General features: G+C 43.1%; 1 protein-coding gene across 4 annotated transcripts in view; it reads right to left on the bottom strand.

Annotated features, from left to right (window-relative positions):
- The window catches only part of KLF3 (KLF transcription factor 3), a 33,624-nt gene that overhangs the window by 15,486 nt on the left and 4,110 nt on the right, over nucleotides 1-14,028 (bottom strand). Inside the window, exons 1-2 of one of the 4 annotated variants that reach the window (XM_059673389.1) lie at nucleotides 8,120-8,288; nucleotides 2,678-2,774 (exon numbers count right to left, since the gene is read on the bottom strand). The exons of 1 other annotated variant lie outside the window; for it this stretch is intronic. In XM_059673389.1, coding sequence (XP_059529372.1) covers nucleotides 2,678-2,734 — 57 coding nt within the window. In that variant the 5' untranslated portion in view covers nucleotides 2,735-2,774; nucleotides 8,120-8,288. Of the gene's footprint in view, nucleotides 1-2,677; nucleotides 2,775-8,073; nucleotides 8,289-14,028 lie in introns of those variants that run through there. 2 more of the 4 variants (XM_059673380.1, XM_059673372.1) reach the window with 2 other exon arrangements.

Consider the following 14,028-nt stretch of genomic DNA (forward strand, 5'->3'; position numbering starts at 1 on the left):
TGCAGGTTTGATCCCCAGTGTGGGGGGCATGCAGGAGGGAGCTGACCAATGATTCTCTCTCATTGTTGATGTTTCTCTCCCTCCCTCTCCCTTCCTCTCTGAAATCAATAAAAATATATTTTTTTTTTAAAAAATGAACACAAAAGCTTATTTAATTTTGTTAAGAAAATAATCAGAGCACCTTAGTCTCCAAATTTTTCAGTTAACTGAGATTTCACTGAATTAAAAAGGAACTTCACTGTAAGGACAGACACTAACTGTTGGTGAAACAAACTAATTTCTGTGAGAGTTGGCTGAAGTTGCAAATTCGAGAATGAAGGAGAAAATGACCATTATTTGCAAAAACACTCCTATATATTCTAGGTTCATGAATTAATCTTCAGGTGCATTTTACTTCCTGTTTTCAGTTAAGTGCGTTTTCTTGCATTTAACTACATCATAACTAAGTAAGCAATGCGCAGTTTCATTCTTAGCTTGAAATTAGGCTCTGGAGCCCTCCTATTTCCATGCTTGCTTAAAAGCACTGGAAGTACACTGAATAGTAAAATGCATCATTGATGGTTCTGCATCATTTAGAAAACTAATCATACTCTCCGATACTTAAAACCTATTCATATTTCAAGGATATAATTAATGGGAGAAATTTTACACCTTAATTTTCCTCCAACGTGACCATGCCACAGTTGGGGGAAGGGTTGAGGAATGAGATGACAGCACTGAATAACATCAGAAGTCAGTTTGCTGTTTTGATTAATAAAATTCTTACTGCCCAGTTTTCATATTCAGACACTCAGTTATCCAGTTATTATGCTGGAATGTAAATGTTATTTCCTTAAAGCCACTCTGACTTAACTTTTCATTGCACCCAGTGATAAACACTTCACTGGCTTCGTAACAGCCATGGCAACTCAGTTCCAAGGGCCCCTGACTGACCCCCGTGTGTTGTATAAACATTTCTGGCAGGAACCTCCACAGCCCATGCATAAGGATGATCTAATTTTGCAAGCGTGTCATTACCAACCTTCTCATATGCAACTCAGGCCAAGTTTTCCCCCTCGTGAATATTTTTTAAGCCCGTGAAAGGAAAGAGCAAGATAGAGTGAGAGAATTGCCTTCTTACTTCATATTTGCTAAACCAGATCCCCTCAAGTCTAAGCCACTCCCTGCTTTGCAGTGGGACACACCTTCCTGTTGTCACCCAGGTCCCATAAACACTTGGACTAATTACTAGTCTCCCGGTGGCCCAAAAGCAGCATCTAGAAGATTCCGGCTCACAGAGGGGCCAGCTGAGCACTGGGTGCTGAAAAAGACGAGGAACACAATTCCCACCCACCCAGACTCTTCCAACTGAAATAAAATTCCTCCTCCCTGCCAAGTTCTTTCTTTCACTAGCTTCTCTCCAGGCATCTCTCACACAGTCATAGCTCCATATCGCTGCTGTCACAGTTTTTCAAGCAAACCATTTTATTCTCAATACACTTATTTTTACATGTAGAAGGACTGAGTGGTTGTTATTTTATTTTCATCTTTTAAATCAGCTCTATGGAACACACCCTAAACACTATGAGACCCAATGAATATCTTTCTCTTCCACTATTAAAAAAAGGGAAACCTCCAACATGTTTGAGAAATTCTTCTATAGAATAAGGGTGGTGATCTTGAGTAAAAAAAACCAAAAACACCTCTAAGTCACCTGTATCCTATTCTTGATGCTGATTTCTTATAGGTACATTCAGTTATCGCTTCCTCACCATGGTAAACACTGCCCACAGGTTTTGAAAAATAATGTCCCTGAGTAGGAAGCCGGGCTGAGCAGCTGGCCCTGGAGGGAGACCACAACTTGACCACCATCGGTGATGCCTCTTAGGCCTGCATCTCGGCTCTGTGCAGCGTGGAGCTACAGCCCTTGGACGAGACAGCCTTACAGCAAAAGCTGAACATCGACCATCGATGCCGTGGCCACGCTAGAGAACGCCATCGGGATCCAGAGCAAACACCGGAGTTGTGTGCAGAGGTTTGCCACTGGTCTGGGTCGTTCCCTACGGGAGGCCCAGGCAGGTGAGAGGGAGGAGGCCAGACTGTGAGCGCCATGGCCATGCCATCGAGGGGGCCTAGCAGGCGCAGACTGGGAGCACAGCCCCAGGCCAGCAGAGGAGCCTGGGGAGCAGGATGCCCTGTGACTCCCTGACCCCCATCCCTCTGGGCTTCATCATTGTGCTTTTGTTCATTTTTTTCTATTAAAAACAAAGTCATTCAAAAATTAAAAAATATATAATTAATTTAAAAATGTCCCTGGGTGCACATTAATGTAAAAAAAAAAAAAAATCAGCCTAGCCAAACTTTTTTTTTTTTAATGCTTTGACCAACAATCCTGAGAGCTCCAACTAAAAACTCTGGAAAGTGAGGAGTTTTTGTAAACCTACTTCTGTGGCCCAAGTTCTGTGCTGACCGTATGCTGAGGGATGTGGGGCACAGGCCTAAGGAAGCATAGGTCCCATTTATTGAAGGATGCACAGTGGCTAGTAGGGTATGAACCTCACTGACTACCGGGGCCTTTGAAAAATTTACCTACCAAACGCCTGTTTAGTAACGAGTAACCTTAAGGAATAACATAACACACAACAATAGCATTACCACTTGGAATAAATAAGAAAATGTTCGATTTTGGAAAACTTACCACCGAGACAGGGTCCATGGCCTCTTGCTTGACAGGAACTGGGTCAAACATGAGCATTCTTTTCGTTAAAGCTTTCTAGGGTGCTCTGGTGTTTGGCCTGGAAAACAAAACAAAGCGTCCATCTAAATCCCAAGGTTACTTTAAATAAAAACTAGTAAAAATAAAACATAATATTCCTCACCCCTCCTTCTCCGCTCCCTCCTCTCTCCCGCCCCCTGAATGGCTGGAATTTGTCTCCCTTACCTATGAAAGATGCCATTTTGTATAATTAAAACCAGAATCCATGGTCATAACCAGATGAGAGCCAATTGGCATTCCTAGCTCAAATACATAAACCCGGACATTTCTGGAACAATAGTAAAGCCCTTTCCAAGCAGTAAATCTTAAGACTGTAGTGCAAACTCAACAGAAGTTCACATTATATATGAGTGTCAAACACTTTTCCTTACAGAAAAATCAGGAGGGGGGGGGGGGGGGGGAAAGACAAGCAAAAAGAAAACCTATAACCTACCATCATTAATATCTTTGCTTTTATCCTTACAAATTTTTTACATGGGATTATAGTATGCACAGAATTTAGTATCCATGATTTCACTTGACAATTTATGAGGAGAATGTTTCTTTTTGGTAAGCATGGTTCCATACCATCAAATTCAGTATGCCACATCCGTTTATGTAAATTATCCCTTTTTCCTGGGCACTTGGGTTGCACATCCTTAATTTCTAAAGTAAGTTTTAGTCTTGGGTGACAAGCATGGACATTTTCCAAAGCATATGATATACCATCCAGCAAAGACACTGTATCATTTCCATAATAAAACAGAACCCGTTTCCCAATCCCAACATTTCTACTAGCAACGCGTATTACCACTTAAAACAAAACAAAACTCTGCCAATTTGCTAGTATCAAAATGGCAAATTATTTTTACTCTAAATGGATTTAATTACTGAATTAAAATTTATCATTTGCATTTCTTCTTTTAAGAAATGCCTATTCAGGTCTTGAGTCCTCAGGTCCCCCCTCCCCCCAACTGTTATTGTTTTCTAAGCACTTTTTATATGTGAAGAATATTAGCTTGCATTCACTCCCATTCTTTTGCAAATTTCTCATTAGAAAATCAGACACTCTTTAGCCAGATGCATCTTGTCCTTGTTCAGTCTTTCTCTTCCCTGCTTCTAATATTCTGCTCGTTATCCATGTATTTTCTTCTTTGTTCTATACTAGTCCACTTGTAGCACTAGTCCACATAAAGCCAGCTGCTCCCTCACAGGACAGAACATTCCGTCTGCTCAGTCCCCAGCCGCACTTCACAGGCGAGGGAATCACCGCCTCGCTACTACTCAGATCTTCAGCGATCTCTTCAGGCACTTACTATCCAAGTTTGGTTTACATGTTAGAGATGAAGTCTTTATAGATCACTTGGTTTGGGTGGAAAAGTGAACAAGTTCTAGACTGAGTTCTACCTGAAAGAGCTGAGCAGTCAGTCCCTGGTTCGTGATTACTTCCTATGTCTTAGCATGAAAACTCCCCATCCCCATCCCACCTCCTGACGGTAATCGGTGGTTTGCTGGGTCCATGCCCTGTGGGTTATACTAAGATAGCTCCACACACAATCTTGTGTTTCATTGCGTCCTTGAAGAAAGCCTCTTCTGGGTCTCGGGACAACCCGTGAATATCATTTTTAACTCAACATAAGGCCCTGACTTCAAAATCCTGTTTTCCTACATCACAGGATGTACTGTAATCTGTGAACACAATCTGATAACAGGGTGCTCAAATCAATGGTGCTACCACCCTCACGTCTTCCGGCAAGAACACACCCCAACCACCAGTGAAAAACGGACGATTTCATGATGAAGGATGAAAACCCCGTTTGTGCTTTGAGATCTATTATTAACCAGATCCCAGCGTAGCAGCTGTACAGATAGATGTTTCTAAAACTTGCTGTCCAGTGTCCTATACTGGACCTTAAACAAAAGATGTGCTTATAGCAATGAAGTCAGATAATTCAGCAGCTCTGACCCATGGCTGGCCACCCCTCCCCCAAGCCTTTTAAATGGAATTAATCCTTATAGATCCACCCACTCCTCTGACAGTATCTTGATGCAAATCCTTCTAAATAAAAGCCCTCAGATTCTCAGGTGTCTAAGGAAAAGAGCCCAGGTCAGGAGACTCAGGAATTGCATCTAGCCCTCCCATGGGGCAACTCCTTTCACATGTAGAAGGACATCTCTTTAATCTACTTCCTAAAATCTGTACCCACAGTGTTTTAGGAAAAGAAAATTAGAATTAAGACAAAACAAAGCAAGCTTTAAATAGTTTATATCAATAGATATGCACTCAAATTTTTTATATAGATATCCTGTACAAAGAGCATTAAATTTGTCAGTTCCAACTTCTGGAACACCATCAGGCAACATGACGTTTCAGAAGTAATATAGTTGCGTATCACCACCCTATTCAGTCCTCTGTGCTTTATTAGAGGTCACCCCCCCGCCCCCCGCCCCCCCCCCCCACACACACCCTAAAAAACACCCTCAGATTAAAGTCGCTGTAAGAGCTCACAGCTGCCTATGTCCTCCATGAGATCTCATTAAGGGCCGGGTCACTTTACAACTGCACCACGGGAAGAGCTTCCTAGCCTCTCCTCACCTCACCTGCACCCTCTCCTCCCAGTGAGAGCAGCACAGTGGACGTGAGATGATGGGCTCTGGAGTTCATTTTGGTTCAAATGCTAACGCCACCATTTAGCCCATAAAGCCTTAAATCAATTTTCCTAGTGACCACTGAACCCATTTAGAAATGAATTACACATTAACCTGCTCGTTCTTGTATCATTTTGAGACATTACTTAAGTTACTTTCACTCTTTAATTTTTGTTTTATCTAAATTTAAGGAAGTTAGTGCGCTGCAAGACTTGCAACCCTAAGAGAGAAAAGTCTCATATAAAGCATCTGTTTAACCAAACCCGATTTACTTTTATTTTAAAAAGAGCTGCAAATGGATGTTTCCATTTGTTCAGACTGTGCCTTAGAGAAACTCAGTAGTGACGGAGGGAATATTAGTATTTCTCATTATGGAAGTATTTCAGCTAATACATGAAGAAGGAATGGGAGGATTAGAATACCTCATTTCGAAACTCCTAACTAAATAATGTATCACTGGAAAACAGCAACAACAAAAAAGTCTGTGCAAAGTTCAAATATCACTAGGAAGAGAATCAAATCTAACAGCACATTGTTCCCTACGTGGTAGCTTCTAAAATGACCGGTTATGCTTTTAGTGCTAGTCGCAGGATAGGGCACAAGATAAAGGGCATGCAAAGAAAATGATGTACCCTAATCTGTTAACAAGGGCTTCCTGGCAGTGGGGGTGGGAATGTGACAGCTTCCTATACACCTGTGTGCCAACTTTAGAGTGAATTCTACAATTAAAACTTTCAATAAAAAAATGAGAGGGGAGGCTCAGCTAGAAAGGAACCGGATTTAGGAAGAGAATCAAACATATGAACACAAATCAGGATTTGGTTTATTTGCGAAAAGCCTGTATACCTGGACCCACTGTGCTTACCTCTGGGTAGACAGACCACTTTGCCACTACTACAGACTATCTTTGGATCAGAGAAGAGTGACCGCAAGGTCTCTAACATGCCTTCCAGAGAACTGAGAAGCAGCCAGAACACGGGAAGAACTGAAGTCTCTTAACTTAGTGGCTTTAGTTCCCCACCAGCAACTCAGTACTCTGGGGATGTTACCATCATTTTTAAAGAATGCTAAAAACCACAAATTCTGCAGAAAATCTGTTACACAACACTGGCAGCAATTTTAAGTCAAACCAGTAGGTGGCGCCCTCCAACAGGTATTATAGACTGAGATACTGGCAGCAAATTGAGTTTGCCAACAGTCAGGGTCTTTAAACCTAGTGGGTTTTAAGCAGGCTCTGGAATTCTGTTAACCATTTTATGTGGGTATCACAGACACGAGGAGGCCCCAAATGTGGTTCTGTTTTTTCTCACAGCTATTTTCCAATCATAAACACATTTACATCTTGGTTGTATGTTGCCTACCAGAAATATATTCTAAACTAAGCAATCCCAAGATAACAAAACGGCTTTAAAAGAGAAACAAAAGGGCAAAACTGGTTTCAAAAACCTTTTTAAGTTATTGAGGTGCTTAAAAGGAAAAATATAGAAACATCATCATTGCCAAAATAATTTTCCATAACTGGAGCAAATGTCATCTTTCCCAACTATGTTACTTTGCTGGGAAGGGCCAAGACAGCTGGGTTTTCCTCCGAAAGGAAGAAACACAGTTTTCTTCGTACTCTCCCCACTTTTATTTCTAACTTTTCAGATGTTGAAATAAGGGTCAGATTTCTACCAAAATGGAAAACTGCATGATTATGTATTAAAAAGCTTCAGTGGATCATTTACATGATGTTTCAGAAGCAATATAGCTGCACGTCATCACCCTACTCAGTCGTCTGTGCTTTATGAGGGCAGTGTGCTACAGAGCTTAGAAATACACACAGCCCTTAACATACCGAGGTTACGACTTACCAAATCTCCTTTCCACGTTGCCTGTCTAGAAGACAGAGCATGTTTATTACAAAAACAACTTTATAAATGACTGCCCCTTCTTTAGATGGGAGAGTGAGTGAGTGAGTGAGAGAGAGAGAGAGAGAGAGAGAGAGAGAGAGATTGAGAATATGATGCGAACATAATGTGTCTGAAGCAAAGTTTCTTGGTGACATAGCAGGATTTGCTCTGACATCCTCTCTTCTCATCTTTTTGTTATGCCTTCTCCTCCATATCTTTATTTCTTTCCTTATATCCTCAAAGGGTCCCTGCATTATCCTTCCCAACCCAGCCTGACCTGACCTAAGGCTCCAAATTCTCTCCCTCCCTCAAAGCAAACCTGTTTCCTAGCTGCCCTCAGCCAGGTGTAAGAAAAACAGTAGAATCAAATCAACACATCTTCTGTAAGTGCCCCCTACCGCCCTCCACACCCCCAGCTTTTAACTCTTTCAAGCATCTGGATGTTAAAGGAGGAAGCATGTTTCTCTCCCCACTTTTTTACTCCCCAAAGGAACTTCAGGGGGAAAAAGAAAACCTAACAAACCAATCTCCGTGGTGTGTGTGTGTGTGTGTGTGTGTGTGTGTAATTCTTGGCCAGGAAGAGGACCAGACCAGGCAGGCAACATCCCTGTAGCTAAACTTCCTTTCCAAAGAAACTTTTCTTTCTTCACTTCTGTACCCAAACTCTTTAAGCTCCCAAGGAGCTGAATACTTATGGCAGCTGCTCTGGCCAGACAACACGCGGGGCCAGGCAACAGATGTAAGCAGGCGTTTTGAAGTTGGAGGCTCCTTCCAGAACCGCCGAAGGCTGGCACCTACCTGGAAATGCGTCCCGTTTTCATATCACTTGATGATTGCCACCTACCTCAGTCTTCTCTTAGTTGGTTCGAAAGGGAAAAGAGGAAAAAAATCCACGGAGTATTTCTAAATCTTTGCCCCTCATAAATTAGTTATTTTGCATCGAAATGCTTTGTAGATGGCAAAGAAGTTAATTATTTAGTTTCAGATTAAATATAATGATCCAGTGAGCAAACAATCCGCCCTCTCTCCTCTCTCGGCTAACAAGCCACCCAATTTTACTTTCCTGCCTCCACCCATCTGCTCCACCCTATGGACAGTTGCCAAGGCGAGTCCAACTTGTCCAAACAGGACACGGCTTCAGATAAGATTCTGCCCACACCCTGTACTTCGGAAAGACGGAGTGAAGCAATTGATTTTGCATGTAAATAAGGACAGGTGCAAAGGTAACAACCAGGCACAATCCCTACACTTTAGCAGAAGGAGGTCCGGCTATGCAGGGGTGGGGGTGGGGAAACCCAACCCAGACCCGGTAGGTAAACTCTCAAGTTCACAGCCACCTGTGGTTAGTAGCATTCCATACCTTTCTTAAAGGAAACTTTAGCAAACCCTCGTCATTTTCCCTACTAGGGTTACACGCTTGTTTTCCTCCTTTAGGCTGACAATTTCGTATTTTAGTTTTAAAGGCAAGCAACCCAAGATCCATTGAAAAATTCCCATGATGCATAATCCTGCTGTGCACGTATCTTTGTATCTTATAAGGCTGCCCAAGCCCTCGCAGTCCTCTTCTGTGGAGTGTTATATAATCAAATCCAGAAGGGCGGTGTGAGGCCAGGCTGCCTCGCTCTGCTGGTGCCCTATCACTGGAGACCCACCCCACTCCACCCTCAGGGGCCTCCACCCATGGGGCCCCACCCTGGAGGGAGTGGGAGGCTGGGAGGGACCAATTGGCTCCAGCCAGCAGCTAGTTCCTGGAAACTCTGGCCTCAGCAGTGATGGCTGGAACCTTAAAAATAACCAGAAAGAATCGTCAGGGTGTTGGCAATTCCCTGAGCTCCTGCGAATTCTCCATTAAAAGTTTATCTCATAGCACCCCGGAACCTTCGGATATGAACCATGAGCTAATACTGCCCTCTCCCTTCAAAGTACACAAAAAGGGAAGAGAAAAGCACTGGAACCACGGCTATGTAAGAGAATTAATTCAACATGTCCCCAAACCAAGTCCTCCTCCTCACTCCTGCCTTGAAAAGGCTGCCAGGCTGCCCCCCCCACCTCCCACTTGCTCTTTTTTCTGGTCATTCAGCATGGAAACCTCTTTCCATTTCTGCAGTTGCCATCCGAGGCCAGGACCTCAGTGCCTCAGGACCCTGTTACTGGAGTTTTTTCCTCCACTGGCCTCCCCACCTCCAACCCATCCCAATCCCCTGGCCTCCTACATTTCTCAAAGCCCTCTACTCATCTAGTCATTCCTAAGCTCACAGACCTTCCTCCCTCCAACGGGATTCCCAGGGCTTGGGGAGTGGGTTCAAGAACCCATGCTCAGCACCCCTCTACCAACCAGCTGCCCCCCTGCTCCAACAAGCGCCCTTCATGCTGGCTGCCCCGGCCCCCACCCCCAATGCCTTTGTTCATTTTTGGCCCTGATGCTGGGCAACCCGCGAGGAATGCCCCGTCCCCTTCCGGCTTATCTAAATCCTCCTAATTCTTCAAAGACCAGCTCAAGGCCCTGCCCACTCTGTGCAGCCGCTGACTGCACCCTGGTACCTCTGAGGCCGCCTTCTTACCTAGCTAGGCTGGGCCTTTTCACTTGCCAAAGGTAGGTCTCAGACCAGCACCTGAGCATGCAGTATACTCCCTTGGAGGCCTCCCTCCCCATAGGAGATCAGGCTTGTCCACTAAAGGACATTTTTTTGGTCAGGCACAAGGAGCCAATATAAGAGAACTTAGTCCATGGCAAGAGTTCCACAGTCACTTGCTTTTCCCTTTGCATGGACTTGGAATCTCCCTTAAATAATTAATGGGCATGAGGCAGACCAGACCTAACCCTAAAGGAAACTAAACTTCTTTTAAAAAAATAAATAAAATAAAAAGCTTTTGCTCCTAACCTTAATCTTGCCTGTTAGGGGTCCTCCAGAAACCTTATCAGTTTCATCCTCAAAGAATATTTTATTACCCACACAGAGAGATCTTCTAAACATGTCTAGTGTCAAGGTTTCTACTGTTTGAGAGCCTAAAATAGAAGAGAGAGAGAGACAGAGAGAGAGAGAGAAGAGGCAATTGCATGAGGAGGGAGGGAGGGTGTATGTGTAACAAAAAAACACTAGGTTTTTTTTGAAGAGCATACTTCCCTTGACCAAGGAAAACCAGGGGTGTCCTGTTGATCCTTACCACCTTTATGACTGCCAATCTGCAGGCGGTTCTTTACAAGGACTGTGTCATTCAAAGCCCACAAGGTCGGTACGACCTTCCCATTTTACCGATGAGAACACGAGAACAGAGAGGCAAAGTAATCTGCCCAAGATCACACAGCAGCTAAGTTGTAGAGCTGGGATTTGAACCCAAAGTAGCCTGACTTCAAGGCTACTTCCTTCCCCACTCTCCTTCCTCCGGCAGAGGACAACATCACACCACAAACAGCAATAGTGGGATAGCGATTTCTGTGAACAGATCTGTCCATGGGGCATAGGGCATTGGGGGACAGCGTCTTTACAGTAGCTGCGATTTCAGTCCCTCCCAACTGGTCCCTGATGCCTACCTTCTCTCGTAGAGTGCATGCTTGGACACAAGATCAAAAGACACGCTCTGAAGGCCCTAAATTAGGCTATTATTCTTCCTAGCCAATGCACCTGCAACTGGTCCATAAAACTGCCGAGGAAAATTGGCAGCTCTACTCAAGTAAATACGGAAATCCTCATAATCACTGTACAAAGGTGGAAGGGTCAGGTCCTCATCCCCATTTTAGAAATGAGGAAATGGAGGAACGGAGGTGAAATGGCTCGCCCAAATTTGCAGAGCTGCTTGGAGCTGCAGCCAAGAACAAAAGCGTGTCTGCCTGTAGACCAGGGCTCTTTCTGTTCTGCTTCAGTCTGTGCCGTGGGACCGGCTTTTAAGTGAAATCATCTCACATCGGGGTCACTCCCTGGTAACGGAGGGTGTGGGACGTGTGGAGCGCAGTGCCACACCGGCCCATGCTCGCTTGGCAGGGCCAAGGGAGGTTCCAGCGGGCAATTAAGATTTCAAAACGCCTTTCTGGTTAGAGCACTCTGGACCGACTCCATCCTGAGGCACAACTAAGAAGAATGACTGCACATAATTTGAGATTAGCTCTAATGAGTAGGTGTTCAACGAACACTTGGGAGATGAATAAATGAATGGATGTCAATCTACACTCCTCACATGCTAGGATAAAAGGAAGGGCAAGGGCCACAGAATGACCTCCTACCAGGTGTCACACAGTGAAACTAGTCTGGAAAAATCACCTTCTAAAACCTAAAACCCAAAGTAAAGGTGAAAACTTCTGGAGGCTCAGGAGAGAATAACTCCCTTGTTTGGAGAACTAAGTGGAGCAGGAACTTGAACTGACTAATGAAAGTCCTTTTGGGGTGCAATGCTTTGGAAGGTACCAGGGTATAAAGTGCAGGAACAGATAAAGGAGTGGATTTCAGTGATCAGACTCAAAGAACAGTAATTAGTATAAAGAGCTTATAGGCCAAAGGAGAAAAAAACCCACACCCGATTCCCAGGTCGCTCTCCAGGGTAGATGCACTCACCTCCATGTCCACTGGATCTCCTACATCTACATTTGGCCGCACTCCACTGATCTGGGTTGAGACTAGCTCCAGGCCATGCCTGGAGATCCTCAAGCCTGCCAGAGATTGGTAACCATCTAGAGCAGTGGTTCTCAACCTTCCTAATGCCGCGACCCTTTAATACAGTTCTTCATGTTGTGGTGACCCCCAACCATAAAATTATTTTCATTGCTACTTCATAACTGTAATTTTGCCACTGTTATGAATCACAATGTAAATATCTGATATGCAGGATGTATTTAGGCGACCCCCAAAGGGGTCGCGACCCACAGGTTGAGAACCGCTGATCTAGAGCATGCCTCAAGCTAATCTGGGCTCTTCAGGGTCCTCCTGGAAGGGGGCAGAAAACACCCCCTACATGGAAATCAGGGCAAGAGCCAGATCCAGGATTACAAGGAATGCATGGGCTGAAGAGCCACTTAACTTGCTTCAGCCGTGGGCAAACTACGGCCCGCGGGCCAGGCCATATCCAGCCCGTTTGAAATGAATAAAACTAAAAAAAAAAAAAAAAAAGACCGTACCCTTTTATGTAATGATGTTTACTTTGAATTTATATTAGTTCACACAAACACTCCATCCATGCTTTTGTTCCGGCCCTCCGGTCCAGTTTAAGAACCCATTGTGGCCCTCGAGTCAAAAGTTTGCCCACCCCTGTGCTAGATTCTGTCTCCAGCTCCCCTAATCATTAGATGGGGGGAATGATAAGGTATTTGGCCTAGCAACACAATAGAGTGAGTTTCAAAAAGATCCAGGAACCTGTTTTGTTAGAGAAAGAACTTTACTATAAACACTCTGACTGAGGGGTACAAAATATACTGATAATTTTTAAAAATGGTCCATTGAATTATGGTGACTTTTCAGGAAAAGCACACAGCCAGTTAAGAGGATATATATATATATATATATATATATATATATATATATATATATTAATTTGGGAGAAAACAGTCCTAGTTCTGGTTCAGAAACGGTGGCTCTAGCATTATGTCTCTCTTATTATTGCTAAATGTCAAGGAAAGAGGTGGGGTTTCGGGGTGGGGTGGGGAGTGGGGCTACCTCCTTTGGACAATGCTCTCCCCTATCGGGATAGACTGCTGTCTGGTTTCCTGTCTCGAACTCTGCTTCAGGGGACAAACAGGGTCTAAGAAAGGGACAGATCAGCTGGAAAATGAGAATGCTAAAAACCATGATAACCCTTCCTTTCCACCTCACTCCACGATGATTTCTGACTAGAGCATTACATGTTAGCAAAGCAGGTAACAACTGTTTTATGATTCTAGGGATTTTTTTTAAAAAGCTAGAACCAATGATAAATGAAGCACTTCAGAAAGAAACCCAATTTCCAGAATAATGTAATTCCTAGTATTCAGAAGATGAGGTTGTTTATATTTATTTATTTTTCTTCAAAATAGAGTAAGAATTACCACCTAAGAAAGCTGTTCATTTTACAGCAAAAATGGTGATTTGGAAGTATTAAGAAGGGGAAGAGGATAAAATGGAATTGAATTAGGAATGATGATTTACATGGTCAAGAGATAAAATTATTCCTTTTTTTTGTAATTGTAGTAACTTCAGACTGTTATCATTTCCCCTATTGTTTAGCTTAGCATTTAGAAGCTTGCAGAATTGTGTTTTTTTTTCCCCCTGATAGAATATATTAGCTCCTTATAATCTCTATTAACCACCTCCCTCTTCCCACAAATGAGGAGGGAAGAATGATTTGGGGTAAGCCAAAAAAAAAAAAAAAAAAACCAACCTCAATCTATCAAATCTATCTGGATTGTTAACAACTTTGGAACTAAAACAAAACAACAAAACTTGCTTCAATGTGGGTTACTTATGAATTATAGTTGAAAGGCCTCTTGTCCTACAAGTCAGCTAATAAATCAAGTTTGCTTCATCCAAAGAAGAAAAAAAATGTTATTGAAACTTTCCAAAACTCCCATCTTTTTTCAAGGAAAGTCATCAGTAGTCTACTATGAGATCCTAGTTTTCTTAATATCATATGTATATTTATCCATAAAGCAAGAATGTGGCGGAACAAAACATTAAAATCAAAGTACCATTATCATCAACTTTTGGAAGAATATGGCCTAACTTGCTGCCTTATTTAATTATTCCATTAAATAATATTGTAAGTAATTCCTTTAGATTTTAAAGAAAATCC

The sequence above is a fragment of the Myotis daubentonii genome, chromosome 1 (genome assembly GCF_963259705.1).
Source record: "Myotis daubentonii chromosome 1, mMyoDau2.1, whole genome shotgun sequence".
Taxonomy (NCBI): Eukaryota; Metazoa; Chordata; class Mammalia; order Chiroptera; family Vespertilionidae; genus Myotis; species Myotis daubentonii.